This window comes from Sphaeramia orbicularis, chromosome 4 (genome assembly GCF_902148855.1).
Source record: "Sphaeramia orbicularis chromosome 4, fSphaOr1.1, whole genome shotgun sequence".
In the NCBI taxonomy this organism is placed as follows: domain Eukaryota; kingdom Metazoa; phylum Chordata; class Actinopteri; order Kurtiformes; family Apogonidae; genus Sphaeramia; species Sphaeramia orbicularis.
In genome coordinates, this window is record NC_043960.1 from 29,910,404 (window position 1) to 29,924,948 (window position 14,545).

Here is a 14,545-nt window from a genome sequence, read left to right on the forward strand (position 1 = left end):
CACTACACTGCCATCTACTGGCCTGGCATGCTCTTGACAGTATAAACATATGGGACCATATAAACGCAGAGTTTTCCGAAAAATATCATGTCTGCAGGTTTGTTTGTTTTTTAAACAGACAGCAAGAAATGTCCGTTTTCAAAAATACCCGGCTATATATTTAGCCAAACCCTTTTAAGACTGCCTTTATCACAAGCAGCTTAGGCGTCTTTGTGTTTTCTTTGCAATAAAAGGGTCAGAAAATATCTTTTTTGCCAATTCTTTTGCATCCTTTTTCTCAGGAAGGACTTAACATTCAATATCTGGCCATTAATTGTTGTTATTATAAATAAAATGCTTAAAACTTTAGTAAAAGAAAACTTGAACAGACTTGAAGTTTTTAGCACATTTATTATCAGCAAACAACTGTAAATGTCCATAATGAAACTTTTTAAGATTGAAAAAATAAACTTTCAACTGCTCTGTATCTGCTCAAACATGCTTTTTGGGCTTGAACATACAGTATCCATATTATGACTTCATATTTTTGTTATTTCCAGGTGTTTTTTAGCCTGTGTGGAAGTTTCTGAAACCGTTCCTTTCTACTTGTAATAGAGTCCCACATTGCTGCCATAAAGTATTATATAGTGTTGGAAAGCTCAGGATCTCAGCTTTCTGATGCCATTTGAATTTTGTGCGTAGCGGTTCAGGAGTTACAGTAATTTGAATGCTGTAAAGTGCAAAATGTAGCGCCGGAGAGATTGCGGTTGTTAAAGGGTTAACTGGAGGTCACGTTCTCATTATTTTGCCTGGTTTGATTCAACATGTTCTCTCCAGCTGTCCACAGTTACACTTTATTATTCCAAAGTCTTTCCAAACCTTTCCTCACATTCCTCACGATTGACAAGTTCATTGATGAAATGTTACCTCCTGCCTCACACAAAACTAGTTCTTGATGTAGGGTTGATAATGCAGATGGATAGTGGAAGTGGTCTCCTGTGTAGCTATATTCAGTAGCATTATAATATACTGAATTAACCGATACAATCACTACCGGTAGAAATAACAATGACAGAAACACTGGTGATGCAGTATTCATGTTGGGAGTCAAAATGTACTTGTTTTATTCCAGGTCTGGTCAAAACTAAGAAAACTAAAGGAGGGTCCAAAATTCTTTGTTATAGGAATCATTAATCACTAGAGAACTGAGGATGCTTTCAGATTTGATCTGTTTAAAGGGGTTGCACAATCTATTGGCTCAACATCAGCTGGTTTTTGCTAGCCTTTCTGTGAATAATTCACCAATAGCAGTGGCAGATGTTTATCTGATGTCTGACAGCTCAACTGGATGCAGCTGCACTCCATTCAGTTCTGTTTCAGTAGTGTTATGTCCAGTCCAATATCCTCTCTGATGATACGTAAGTAGGACAGATAATTTAAGTCAAGTTCAGTGATGTAAACTGTGAGTATAGCTTGCCAGTAGTTTGCTCAATTTTGGTAAAATGTTATTGTAACTGTCAGTAAAAGCCCATAAATTTACACATCAGTCTGTTCCTAGTGTTGTGTGGACATAGTTATATGTTAGTGTGTTACTGTCAAACCACATCACCCAAAGATTATTGATGTTCAGGTTGATGTGGATACATGTAGGCCTTTACATTGATGCATCACAGCATATGCCACATGTACAGTTTTGGAAAAAAAAAATTATTAGACCATCAAAAGTCATCAAAAACAATGGTTTTGCAATCAAGTACTAACTCCTGTGTGTATCATGTGACTAAAAAGGACAGAAAAGAAAACATGGAATCCCTAAAAGCACTGTCAAACATTGATCAGCATGAAAAAATGACGCCTGATTTGATCTAAATTAAACTGATTCTAAACCTGAAACCAGAATTCTGTCCATCAGGATTTTGAGTTATGCACAAGTTGATAAATAGCCATTAGCAGCGTCACACCAGTGTTGAGTTTTATAACTTCTGATCACAATTCACATGGTTTCAATAAGGTGCGAAGATGAAAGCTGGAATTTTCTCCAGACCCCAGATTGGAGAACTCATAGGTGATCTTATATTTCCATCAAAGCTCAACTCTATACTAATAATAGCTTCAGATTCATTTGTGAAAATGGTGCATAATGTTCTGGTCAACTACGGAACCTCAAATTATGATCAACTAGTGAAGGATAATCTTTATTTTTCAGTATATTTTACATATAACATGTTGAAATTGAACAATTTTTTTTAATCCATCACTAGCTGAACACACAGGAATTCGGATTTTTTGGTGAAATACATGTAGGCCTTTACACTGATGCATCACAGCATATGCCACATGTATAGTTTCAGAAAAAAACATATTAGACCATCAAAAGTCATCAAAAACAATAGTTATGCAATCAAGTAGGTGTGAATGTGTCAGTGGATGGTTGTTCGTCTTCAGCCCTGTGATGAAGCGGTGACACATCCAGGGTCTACCCCGCCTTCACCCAGTGGTACCTGGGATAAGCTCCAGCACCCCCACGACCCTCCTGGGGATTACGCAGTTCACAAAATGAATGAAAGAATTAATGAATAATGTTTAAATATAACTGACTCTATACAGTCACAGAAAAAATTATTTAAAAATTATTTATTAAAATGTGAATGCTTAACCCTTTGTCGGGCAAGTGACTGTTTTTGGTAATTTCTGCAAACATTAAATATGGGGCCAATCCTGTGCCTCATTGAGGTCAAGAAGCATGTTGGGTTTTATAACATACAGTGGTTCAGAGAGATTTTATAGAAATGTTGAAGCTGTAAATAGTGAATATGAGTGATTTTTGTCATTTCATGACCTTACAGTCGCGGAAAAAATTATTAGACCATCAAAAGCCATCAAAAACAATAGTTTTGCAATGAAGTACAAACTCCTGTGTGTATCATGTGACTAAAACAGACAGAAAAGAAAACATGGAATCCCTAAAAGCACTGTTTCTGGCAGTACAATGCCATAGATATTGATGTAAGAACTGAGGTGATTTTGGTTATTATCAAGAAAACATGGAAAATGGATAGATATCAGCTCTGAAATTAAACTCTTACGAGCTATTGTTATCATTATATTTGTCCAGACAAATGTACCTGTAGTTGTACCAGGTATTAAAATGAACAAGAAATGGAAGAAAACAAGGGTGGTCTCATAATTTTTTCCGCGGCTGTTTGTAACCTGTAATAAAGTCACTAAAAATGTGATTATAATAGCAGGAAACATCTATAAATTGCTTATATTTCTGTCAGGTCCGCAGTCTATCTGTGTTTAGTCTGCTGTGGGATTTCACAGTCGACTTTTAAACGGTTCTTTTGTTCTTCCTCAACTCTACACAGACTGTGGATTTGTATTTTGTTTTTAACACAAGACTTTTATTGACATTCTTCCTCCAAAAGCTTGAAGCTTGATACCACAGTCTTGCTGCTCCTATAAGAGGTTAAATCATTCTAATTAGTCTGAAGTGTTTAATGCTGACTCCACATTATGCAGCTTTGTCTTTTCTTGCTGTGCTGGGTAACACTGAACTTCTTTAACACTTTTCTCACCATGTCCTAATCTCCTCGTGCAAGGAATTTTAACTTTTAATGATTCCTTTCCTTTTCCCTTCTTTTGCTTGAGTTTCATTAATATTTGCACAACCTCATCTCCTCATTTTTATTGAAGTGGAATTTATATTCATTTACACTCCCCTCGGAAGCTGGCCAAGCATTCTAGAAGATTCCTCATAGCTCATTTCATTATTCCATAAGTGTGAGCGCTAAACCTGGCTCCCAGCATCCTCTTGGGGCCCCGTGTCACATGCTTTGATGTGTGTAATCTGAAAAGATAGCCAGCAACCTTCACGTTACCTTGTCAGATTCTCCAGGCTTTAAATATCTCTTCAGGTCCGCGGAATTTTCTGACTGTTTGATGTCATTTATCAGAAAGGGACAGATGAACCACTGGAGGTGTTTGCAAAGTTTTAGCACAACTCAACACATGGCAGAACATGGCGGTTTATTTACAGTATGTGCAAGTGAACCTCAAATAAATAAAGCAGTCATTTTTAGCCATTTTTTCCACCCATTTATCACTTGTTGAAGTTGGATTGGATACTGTCTAGCTGTCAGTTTTAATGCTTCAGCTGCTTTTCCTGTTTCTATGGGTTTTCAACATCTTTTTTCACACCAATGCACATAAGTGACACCATTTTAGGTCTGTAAGATCTAATGAAACTTCAATTCCTTATGTTTTGACTAGGGCTGGGCAAGTTAACGCCTTATTACCGCGTTAACACATTCATTAAATAAAGCCGACAATTTTTTTTTTTAATCTCCCGTTAATGCTGTTTTATTATAATAACTCCTATTATTCTGCCTCTGCTTGTGTGCCTGTAGCGATTAGCTCGGCAGATACACAACAGGTTTCCCAAGAAAAGCCGGATGCCCAAAACTTCTCTCCAAATGTTTTACTTGAGACTCACTGTAAAACTGCAACGTACATACAAAATATGTCTCAGTTCTGTTCGTTGCCTTAGTACATTTACATGGCATTATACATTTAAATGAATGGGAAAAAAATCGCTAGCTCGAAGCTAACTTGAATGGGAAAATCCATAGACACGCTAACGATTAGCATTTACAGATTAATTAAGATTTACATCTTTTTATCCAGCAACAAAGGTTCACATCAGAGATATTTGATACTATTCATCCTTACAACAACTGAACATAAAATACTCACAGGAAAACGTTTTTCAGGCCATACAAACAGAGTGAAAGAAACATGCCTGTTAGTTCCTTCTTATGTCCGAACTGACTACGGGAACACTGCAAGGACAAAACATACGTTAATACAATTTATTCTGACCACTAGAGGGCCCCCTTTGCTTGCCTTTAGCAACTGGACATCACATATTATTGGGCTTATTAGTATTTGTACTTATTAGTGGGCTTAAGACTCCTGTCAATCACTGACAACTGGAAATAAACTGATGGGGACATAAACATGGAGAAAAGGACCGGTCTTTTCCATGGACATTTTCATTTTAAATGTCTTCAGATGGTGGGGTTGAGAAGGACAAAGTTGTTTGTAAGCACTGCAATGTGGAATTATTTTTATCACCAGAGTACTTCTAGTCTGAAATATCACTTAAAGGCAATACACGCTGTTGATGCCGGCAAACCAACCACCACCACCACCATCACCATATAACTACGCGATTAATCGTGATTAATCACAGAAATCCGCATGATTAATTGCGATTGTGATTAATTAAAATTTTTAATCGCTGCCCAGCACTAGTTTTGACACAATATGAAACTGCCCATATCACTACTGTCCTTTACATTCATTTCTACATGCACACTAATATTCTAAATGTGACAAATTTGATCATTTGTGCATGATTTAATCTGAATGGAAGTATGTATCTTAGTTTGCTTTGTGTTTGTGAACTGAGCACACATAACTTATATCCAAGGCGGATGTGTTTTTTTTTTTTTTTTTTTCATAACTGATGTTGTCTTTACGGTTACTTTTTCTACCTCTTCAATCAGTCAAACCATGTCAATATCCAAGAAAATAACCTACTAGAGGGCATAAAGACATAAATAGCAGCTCGCTCTGAATGGTCCATGGGAAATAATGCGATATAAGTGTGACATTTCTCAGGTGCTGTATTGTATTTATGAGAGACAAAGACAAAGAGGCTGTTCAGATCTTTTCAAGTTTGCCACAATGAGATGTTTATAGAAGATATAAGACAACACGAAGTAAACATGAGCGCTGGAAATTAGACATATCTAAATATAGACAGAGTATTAATAGACTCAAATCAGGTGAAAGTGTTCAGGTGAGTACTGGAGTAGTTGTAGATGTGTAGATGAAGGAGCTTTGTGACCAAAAGTAACAGAATGCAGAATGAATAGACACTGTAATGCCGGCTGAACGGAGTGTGTGTGTTGATTTGTGCTGCAGTGCCCGGAGCTCCTCCCAGGAAGGTGGAGGCCGACGCCCTCAACTCCACGGCCCTCAGGGTGACCTGGAAGCCCCCGCTGTCTCTGAAACAGCACGGCCAGATCCGAGGCTACCAGGTGATCTATTCCAGACTGGAGAACGGGGAGCCTCACGGTCAGCCGGTCATCATGGACGTTTCCTACGCAGACGCCCAGGTACTAACGCACTCTGTCACATGATGTCCGCTTCAGCCAGGTGGTTCTCCCTCAGGTACATACAGTAGGTCATAATCTGTGGTGTGTTTGTGGTTTAATGATATTGTGGAAAAAGAAGTTTACAATGGAAATCTTCTAAACCTCCTTCATTATCTCAGTGGATTAAGGATATTGTATCTTTTCTTAAACTGGAAAAAATCTAATACAGAACAAAGGGATGTACTGACAAGTTTTTTCAGAAGTGGCATTCATTTTTGGATTTTTTTTGCTGATTTGAGAGTCCTGCTTGGCTAAGTGCTGTTGCTGAGAGTGTCAAATATTTTATTACCTCCGCCAAGGAGGTTATGTTTTTGTCGGCGTTGGTTTGTCTGTCTGTCTATGTGCAAGATAACTCAAAAAGTTATGGACGGATTTGGATGAAAATTTCAGGAAATGTTGATACTGGCACAAGGAACAAATGATTAAATTTTGGTGGTGATCGGAGGTGGGGGGTGGGGCACTGATCTACCTTGGTGGAGGTCTGAGCTCTTCTAGAAAAGACAGCGCAGACCTCCGCCAAGGCAGATCAGTGCCCCACCCCCCACGCCCAATCACCACCAAAATTTAATCATTTGTTCCTTGTGCCAGTATCAAAATTTCCTGAAATTTTTATCCAAATCTGGGGCACTGATCTGTCTTGGCGGAGGTCTGCGATCTACGAGTGCTTCTAGTTGAATAATGTGTGCATATGATCGAGCCAGGGTATGGGTGGGGTAGGGGGCAGGGCTTTTGTATTTTTTTTACCTCCGTCAAGGAGGTTATGTTTTTGCTGGCATTGGTTTGTCTGTCTGTCTGTCTGTCCGCCTGTGTGCAAGATAACTCAAAAAGTTATGTACGGATTTGGATGAAAATTTCAGGAAATGTTGACACTGGCACAAGGAACAAATGATTAAATTTTGGTGGTGATCGGGGGGGGGCACTGATCTACCTTGGCAGAGGTCTATGCTCTCCGAGTGCTTTTCTAGTTTTTCTTTTTTTCCCTCTTTTGTTCTCTCTTTCCTGTCCTTTGTCTGTATTTCTTAGTGTAACCAGGGGGTCATCTGATAATTCAAGATTCAAGAAGTTTATTGTCATATACACAGCAGTCCTGAGCAAGGAAATTCATACATTGCGACTTCACCTTCACACAACTAACTTAAACAATTAAACTAAACTAAATGAAATAAAGAAAATAAACTGTACAATTAAAACAATTTAAGCTAAAGTAATAAGAAATAAAGGACTGTACACTAAGCAAGGAAAAATAAATAGATAAAATAAAATAAAGCGAGTACTCTGTGCAAAGACTAAGTACGGAGCCCTTTTGGCAACATGTGAGGAAGAAAATATTAATGCGTGGCCACGAGTTACTAATACGTGGCCATGACATAAGTAACGCATGGCCATGACTTAGTAATGTGAAGTATATCACGGTGGTTCATACCAAGGTGAAAATAAAATGTAATCAAATTGAGGTGTTCCATGTTGGTAAGAGTATCAAATTAGTGTGCATAGGGGAATTGTCTTGTGGTCACACATTAGTTGTAACTCGTGGCCACACATTATTTTTTTTTCTCACATATCACCAAAGGAGGTCCGTCAGTAAGTGTATCAGGTGAAAAAAAAAATTAAAAAAGGATTAATTGTGCAAGATACAAAATACTGTCATAGTGGTAAGACAACAAGTGCAAATATTAATACAAGACTATTATACAGCATTTTAAAGTTGTGTAAATTATCTTTGTGAGATAAACAAAAATGCAACTGTTAATTCACATGTCCACCATTATCAAATATAAGACTATTATATCCTGTGTATATCAATGTTCTTATTTTATATATCGGCCAATATATTAGATATTGGCTTTCTAAGCCCCTAGTATCCGTATCGGCCCCAGCCCCAAAACTCCCATATCGGTCGGGCTCTAGTTTTCATCATGGTATGTGTGTGTCATCAGCGGACCTGGTCATTCAGTGTATTCAGGTTCAGCTCAGGTTAGGGACACATAACCTGAGCTGAACCTAGACCTGACCAGCTGAACCAACCCCAGATCATAACACTGCCCCCACAGGCTTATACTCTAGGTACTACGCATGATGGGTAATCACTTCATCCATCTCTCTTCTCACTCTGGAACAGGGTCAGTTTGGACTCATCAGACCTCATGACCTTTATCCACTGAAGCCCGGTCTTATCTTAATGCTCTCTATCAAACTGAAGGTGGTTTAAGAAAAGAGAAGCTCCTCACTGCAGCAGTTAAAGAACCTTTTGCAGCTGAAACATATTCATCTTATTTCCCAGACCGTGTTGTGCTGTTATTGTTTGTTTTATTTTTGTTTTGTTTTATTTATGTCTTTTATTCATGACTTCACTGACTTCCATAGTTGCAGAAGAAGACTGAATGATTTATTTAAAAGTCTTAGGAGAAATAAATAACTATATATGTAAACACATATATTTTCCTGGGACAAAACCAATGAGTAGCTGAGGCAGCAGGAAGGAATTAAAATGTATTTACTAAAATGTGATTTAAATGATGATATGTACTCTAGCTTCAAACTCAAAATTTTAATACGCTTCCAAATAATCAGATTAGGTGTTTTAAGTTTGTTTGTTTTTTTGTTTTTTTTTTAATTTTTTAGATGCATCTGCTTCCAACTATCTTTTCCTTGGAATTTGTAGAGAATGCGCATTACAAATCTAATATGTGCAAATGAGGTCTTATCTATCCCTGAAATGGGAAAATAGAAAGTGGATAAAACAGACCAAAATAACTGTGTGGTCCTCTTTGTCCTGATGAAAATGCATTTGTGATTAGATCCCAATGCACTAGTATTTTTTCATGATAATGCACACACAATGCCTTGTTATTCCATCAAAATAATTGAAATTCATGTCTGTGCTGGGCTGTTTTGATTCCAGCCCACAGTTGGTGGAATATAACTGCAGATATGAACGTGTGAATAGAGGAAAAACCTCGATAATCCTTCTCAGGAATGCAAAAGCAAGTGTGTGCGTGTATGTTTGTGTTCAAGATAGTTCAGCACTTGACATGTTATGAAAGCAGTTCACCTCCAGCACCACAAATCTGCTGCTGCTACTGCTGCTGCTCTTAATACTTTCACCAGCGAAGTGCAGGAAATATTCTGAGGGTTAACAAATATTAAACATTCACTGAATATAGGCAGGCATCATCATCCTGGTACTTTACATTATAGTATATGTGAATATGTGGTAACATTATGGTCCCCAAACAACACACAGGCATTAGATACAGCATGTGATATGTATAATATGAGGAGAAATCATATACAAAAGTGGAACACCCAAACAGGAAACTCTTTACAATCATTTTCTGTTTTTTATTTCTGTTTTATTTGACTTGGACAATATATATAACCATTGTTACTGTTTTTTCTTTCTTTGTCTCATTATCAATCCATCCATTTTGAGAACTGCTTAGGCCTTACGTTATGAGGGTTGTGTGGGTGTGTGTGTGTGTGTGTGGGTGTGTGTGTGTGGGTGTGTGTGTGTGTGTGTGTGTGTGTGTGTGTGGTGGAAGGGGTGTTTAGTACATATTCTACAGGGTGTATAAAAAAAAAAAAAACTATACATTTTGAAAAATTACCCCCAGTTCCACATTTGATAATTTTTGGAATTTTCTTTTACAGACATCGGTAGGGAGGGCATTGGTGGATATTTGTCCCAATTTACAGACCCAGGTTTTCATGCATGAGTGAGCAGGAGCAAATTGCACAATCCAAGTTAAAACTGGTTTGTGCGAAGTAGCGGTGGGATTTAAATCCAGTCAAAGGTCATGGGAGGGGACAATGGGCATCCATCTTGTTTTCCGCAAAATTGCCAGGTTATAGCATTAACACTTTGGCCACCATGTCAATTTCATTTCTTTATCCTTGGCAGGTGTTCCTGCCTTTCAAAGTTAATTCAACTTGTTTAGACCTGAAAATGTCATAAAATGTATATATATATTTTTTATACACCCTGTAGTTTATCAGCTACACATATACAAAAATTTAAGGAGCATGTCTATATTCATCACTTTTAGTGGAATGAAACACAGATGTGGACAAAAAAAGTGTGTAAAACTTCCATTTGTAACCCAGAGCCATACAAGGCAGCACAAAAATATTTAATCAAAATATTTAATCTTGAAGTGTTTAGCAGCCATGCACCTCAGTAGGTTAACTGGTCAATCAAAATCCCCTGTAGGTGCGAATGGTTGTTCATCTTCAGCCCTGTGATGAAGCAGTGACACATCCAGGGTCTACCCCGCCTTCACCCAGTGGTACCTGAGATAAGCTCCAGCACCCCCGCCCCGACCCTCGTGGGGATTAAGCAGTTCACAAAATGAATGACAGAATGAATGAATAATGTTTAAGTATAAGTGACTCTATATATAGCTTCATAATAAATAGTATAGTATAGTTGACTCCTGTCCCATGTAAACACCACACTTTGCACCTGATTGAATCATCCATGTTTCATATACAATCACAGAAAAAAATAATTAGACCACCCTTGTTTTCTTCAGTTTCTTGTTAATTTTAATACCTGGTACAACTAAAGGTACATTTGTTTGGACAAATATAATGATAACAACAAAAGTAGCTCATAAGAGTTTAACTACTATGACCTATGGTGGACTGCCACTACTTCTTAGGACACGGGTTTAAACGTTCCTTTCAGTAAAATTCAAAAAAGTTCCACTAACTTTTCTTTGGACTGTAACAGAAACAGAACTTGTATATTTTATTGCTCCTTACAGTGAATAAAAGGCCAGTTGTAATGCATATAAGTGCATGTAAGCAAAAAATCCTCCAGAGTTGATGTATGCAGTCACAGAAAAAATTATTAGACCACCCCTTGTTTTCTTCTGTTTCATGTTCATTTTAATGCCTGGTACAACTAAAGGTACATTTGTTTGGATAAATATAATGATAACAACAAAAATAGCTCATAAGAGTTTAATTTCAGAGCTGATATCTATTCATTTTCCATGTTTTCTTGACAATAACCAAAATCACTTAAGTTCTTACATCAATATCTATGGCATTGTACTGACAAAAACAGTGCTTTTAGACATTCCATGTTTTCTTTTCTGTCTGTTTTAGTCACATGATACACACGGGAGTTAGTACTTAATTGCATAACCATTATTTTTGATGACTTTAGATCAGTGGCGGCTGCTCGTCTTTCAGACAGGGGAAGCTCATTGTCGGCTTACATAAAAACATTGTCAAGTTATTTAAACATAAATTCGGCCCTCCGTTCCTTTTTAAGAAAATGGTCAGTGACCTTATCGTACCGAGTAGGCGTCTTTTCCAGGGACTAGACCAGTGTCTTCTCAATGCCCTTCAGCCTTTTTAAACAACAGATGCTCCTTTCACTCCGACATAGCCGACAGTTTGATTGATTTAACTATCTATAAAACGATATTAAACTCGAACAAGAAATGATTAAATTATGTAACTGAAAAAGAAAATGCTGAAATTATGTTAAGTTGAAACAAGGAAGTCCAATGAGTGTGTTTTATTTACAGTGCAAGAAATGAACGAGTAATTTCGTAGTGGTTTCTCTCTCCATTTCACATCAGAATGCACAACGGTATTAAACTGAACTGTGTCAGTGAAGGAGTAGATCTGAAAATAGCTGTCAATCAAACGGGATTCAGCCTTTCGACTGATCCTCCAATCAGCACGTGGGATTCTGGTGTCCAGCCCGGCCGAGCTCCGCCCACAGCTCCATTCACCCCCAGAGACGCCCAGTGTCCGGGGGCGGGACAACATCGTGGCATTTATCCAATTACCGTCCAGTTTTGAGGCAATGAAAAAAACTGTTCCACTCAGTCCCATTGAAGTGCATGGACACCCGGCGTCTACGGACAAATGCACTGAGTAGAGATCGAATGAGAAAACAGCGCAACGGGAATGTATGAGAAGTGAACAAGATCGAGTCTGTTGATTTGTGATAAAGCTGATTCTGAACAAACTCATCTGTGAGATGAACGTGTTCTAACACATTTGTAGTCAATGAAATGTCAACACAACCGTACATATTTAACCATTTAATTTTCGTAATTTTAGGGGAAGCTGGGCTTCCTTTGCAGTCTATGAGAAATCGCCACTGCTTTAAATGGTCTAATAATTTTTTCCATGACTGTATAGTGAGACATCTTATCAGAATTGCACAACTAAGTACAAATAAACAGGGGAGGATATGTAGTTTATTTTTTGTTTGTTTGTAGAGCTTTTAAGTGTTAAAATCTGTTTGTAGTTGCCTTGCATATGAATAACCTGCGCAGAGACGGATGTGCGTGTGTGTTTTATTAATCTACAAATCAGACTGAGATGATTTCACATCAGCTGCTGCTGGTAGAAGATACACAAACACACAGATCTTAAATTTCAGAGCATATCCAAGAAACCAGACTACGAAGAATGACGTAGACTGAATGTTTGACAGGATCTGGCACATTTGAGGCTGAAAAGATGCTGTTGTGTGTTTGGAGTTCAGTAGCAGCAGAAGTGAACATGTGTGAAGCCGCTGACGCAGAAGTCAAAGGCTGGACGTTTAAAGCACTCTGTTGCTTTCAGCTTGTGCTGTTGTGCAGGAGGAGCGTCTCACCTGATTTGCTTTATAAGCACAGTTCCTGTCTTATCTGTGCAAGGCAGCGGGTCTGATAAAGGGCCCCACATCTCACCAGGCATCTACAAGCCTAACTCTCACACATCACAGACCTAGTGAGGGCATTTTTCTTAAAGGACCTGTCTTCAAGCCTCATCTGTGATAAGTTTAGTCTCTCCCCCTGGCGTCAGTGATGCTGATGAGAGTGAACACACAGTCTGTGCAGGGACCCCACAGACAAACGCCTCTGCACCACACACACACACACACACACACACACACACACACACACACACACACACACGCACACACACTTCCACAACACAAACTTTCTCTGACTAAAGCTGCTAACTTATTGTTTGATTTATGTTTTTCTGAGTTTATGGATGTTTCCATTCGACTCAGGACAGCACAAGTTTTAATTATTTGCATGAAAAAAATATTTGGAGTGACAACATGATACAGCAGTTTGTTTTTTCATGAATGTCCTTTGCAGAGGACAGCTCTTGTCTACAGACATGGACAAAAAACTGATATCTGGGTCTCAGGAGGTTAATGCTTTCTCAAAGTTTTATGTTTTGTGGATATGGGGGGTTGGTCTGCGGATGGATTTAACCAATTAAAGCAGACTTTTAGGGTGACAGCCTCCATAGATTCAGGTTTTTACAGGAACGATAAATATACAAGCAAAAATACCACCCTGGTAGCTGTTTCATATGAACTCAAAAGAAATAGTGAATATATAGTACCTCTAATACTATAATAAGTACATGTGATTCTTTGCCATTTCTGTCCCCCAAGTCATCTTTATTTTTGCAAAGTCGTGTCGGGAGTTTGATTCGGAGACAAAACTTGAAAATAATTTCTCCTGAAAACTAATTTGACACTGAGCTCCAATTCAGAGAAGAACTTCAGTTCCAAATCTTGTGTTAAAATGAGAATGAGGAGCAGAATGTCTGGGAGAATGGTAATACTGCAGTGAAGTGTTTCTGGGTTAGACTGCCTGACATGCTTTTTGTACTGGCATCACACATTCTCTATGATGAATGGATCGGGTCTCTGGTGTGGTGCTGAGTCATTTCAGAAGAAGGCTCAGATCTGTCTGCCAGCAGAACCACTTGTGGCATGGCTACTTGTGTCCGTGTTTTCAGAAATGTGTCCTTGACAAAGTGTTGAACAGCATCCTTCAGCTCTGTTGATGAGCCTCTGGGGCCAAATCGGTTAGAAGAAGCCTGTCACTACTTCTGGCGCTTCTATGTGACGTCACAACCGCAAACGGTACAGAGCAATACTTTTAAAGCTGGAGCTGGGCTGTGTGTCGCTGCCTGAAAATCCCTCGGTTGTTGTTTGTCTAAAGCTTGGCTCTCCAACAGTCAGAGCAGATTACTGCTTTTTTTTCCACTAAAAGACCTTGATGACAAAGTGAATTCAGTTTTGCCAAATTATCAGAGCTCACAGGAAGAGAGCAAAGCTTTAATTGGCCGTTAATTCTCACTCTTGGCTCTCTGTTGCCTCTGCTGTTTGCGTTTGACTTGACTCTCTCCATCTCCATTACTTTCTACTGGCACGTTTGGCAGCCTTAAGATCTCAGTGAGGCGTACATTTGGATGGCTGAAGAACGCTTGAAGGAACCTCTTATCCTTCTCAGCACTGATGGCTGTGAAGCGTGAGCATTGCAGGATTTGATAAGATATGGCAACCTCTCCATGGCTCATCT

The 14,545-nt window shown here is 38.6% G+C and overlaps 1 protein-coding gene across 8 annotated transcripts in view; it reads left to right on the plus strand.

Moving 5' to 3' along the window:
- ptprfa (protein tyrosine phosphatase receptor type Fa) overlaps positions 1-14,545 on the plus strand; it is a 563,163-nt gene that overhangs the window by 345,514 nt on the left and 203,104 nt on the right. For all 8 annotated transcript variants that reach the window (XM_030132451.1, XM_030132452.1, XM_030132453.1 and 5 more), the window contains one exon: positions 5,971-6,164. In XM_030132451.1, coding sequence (XP_029988311.1) covers positions 5,971-6,164 — 194 coding nt within the window. The remainder of the gene's footprint in view (positions 1-5,970; positions 6,165-14,545) is intronic.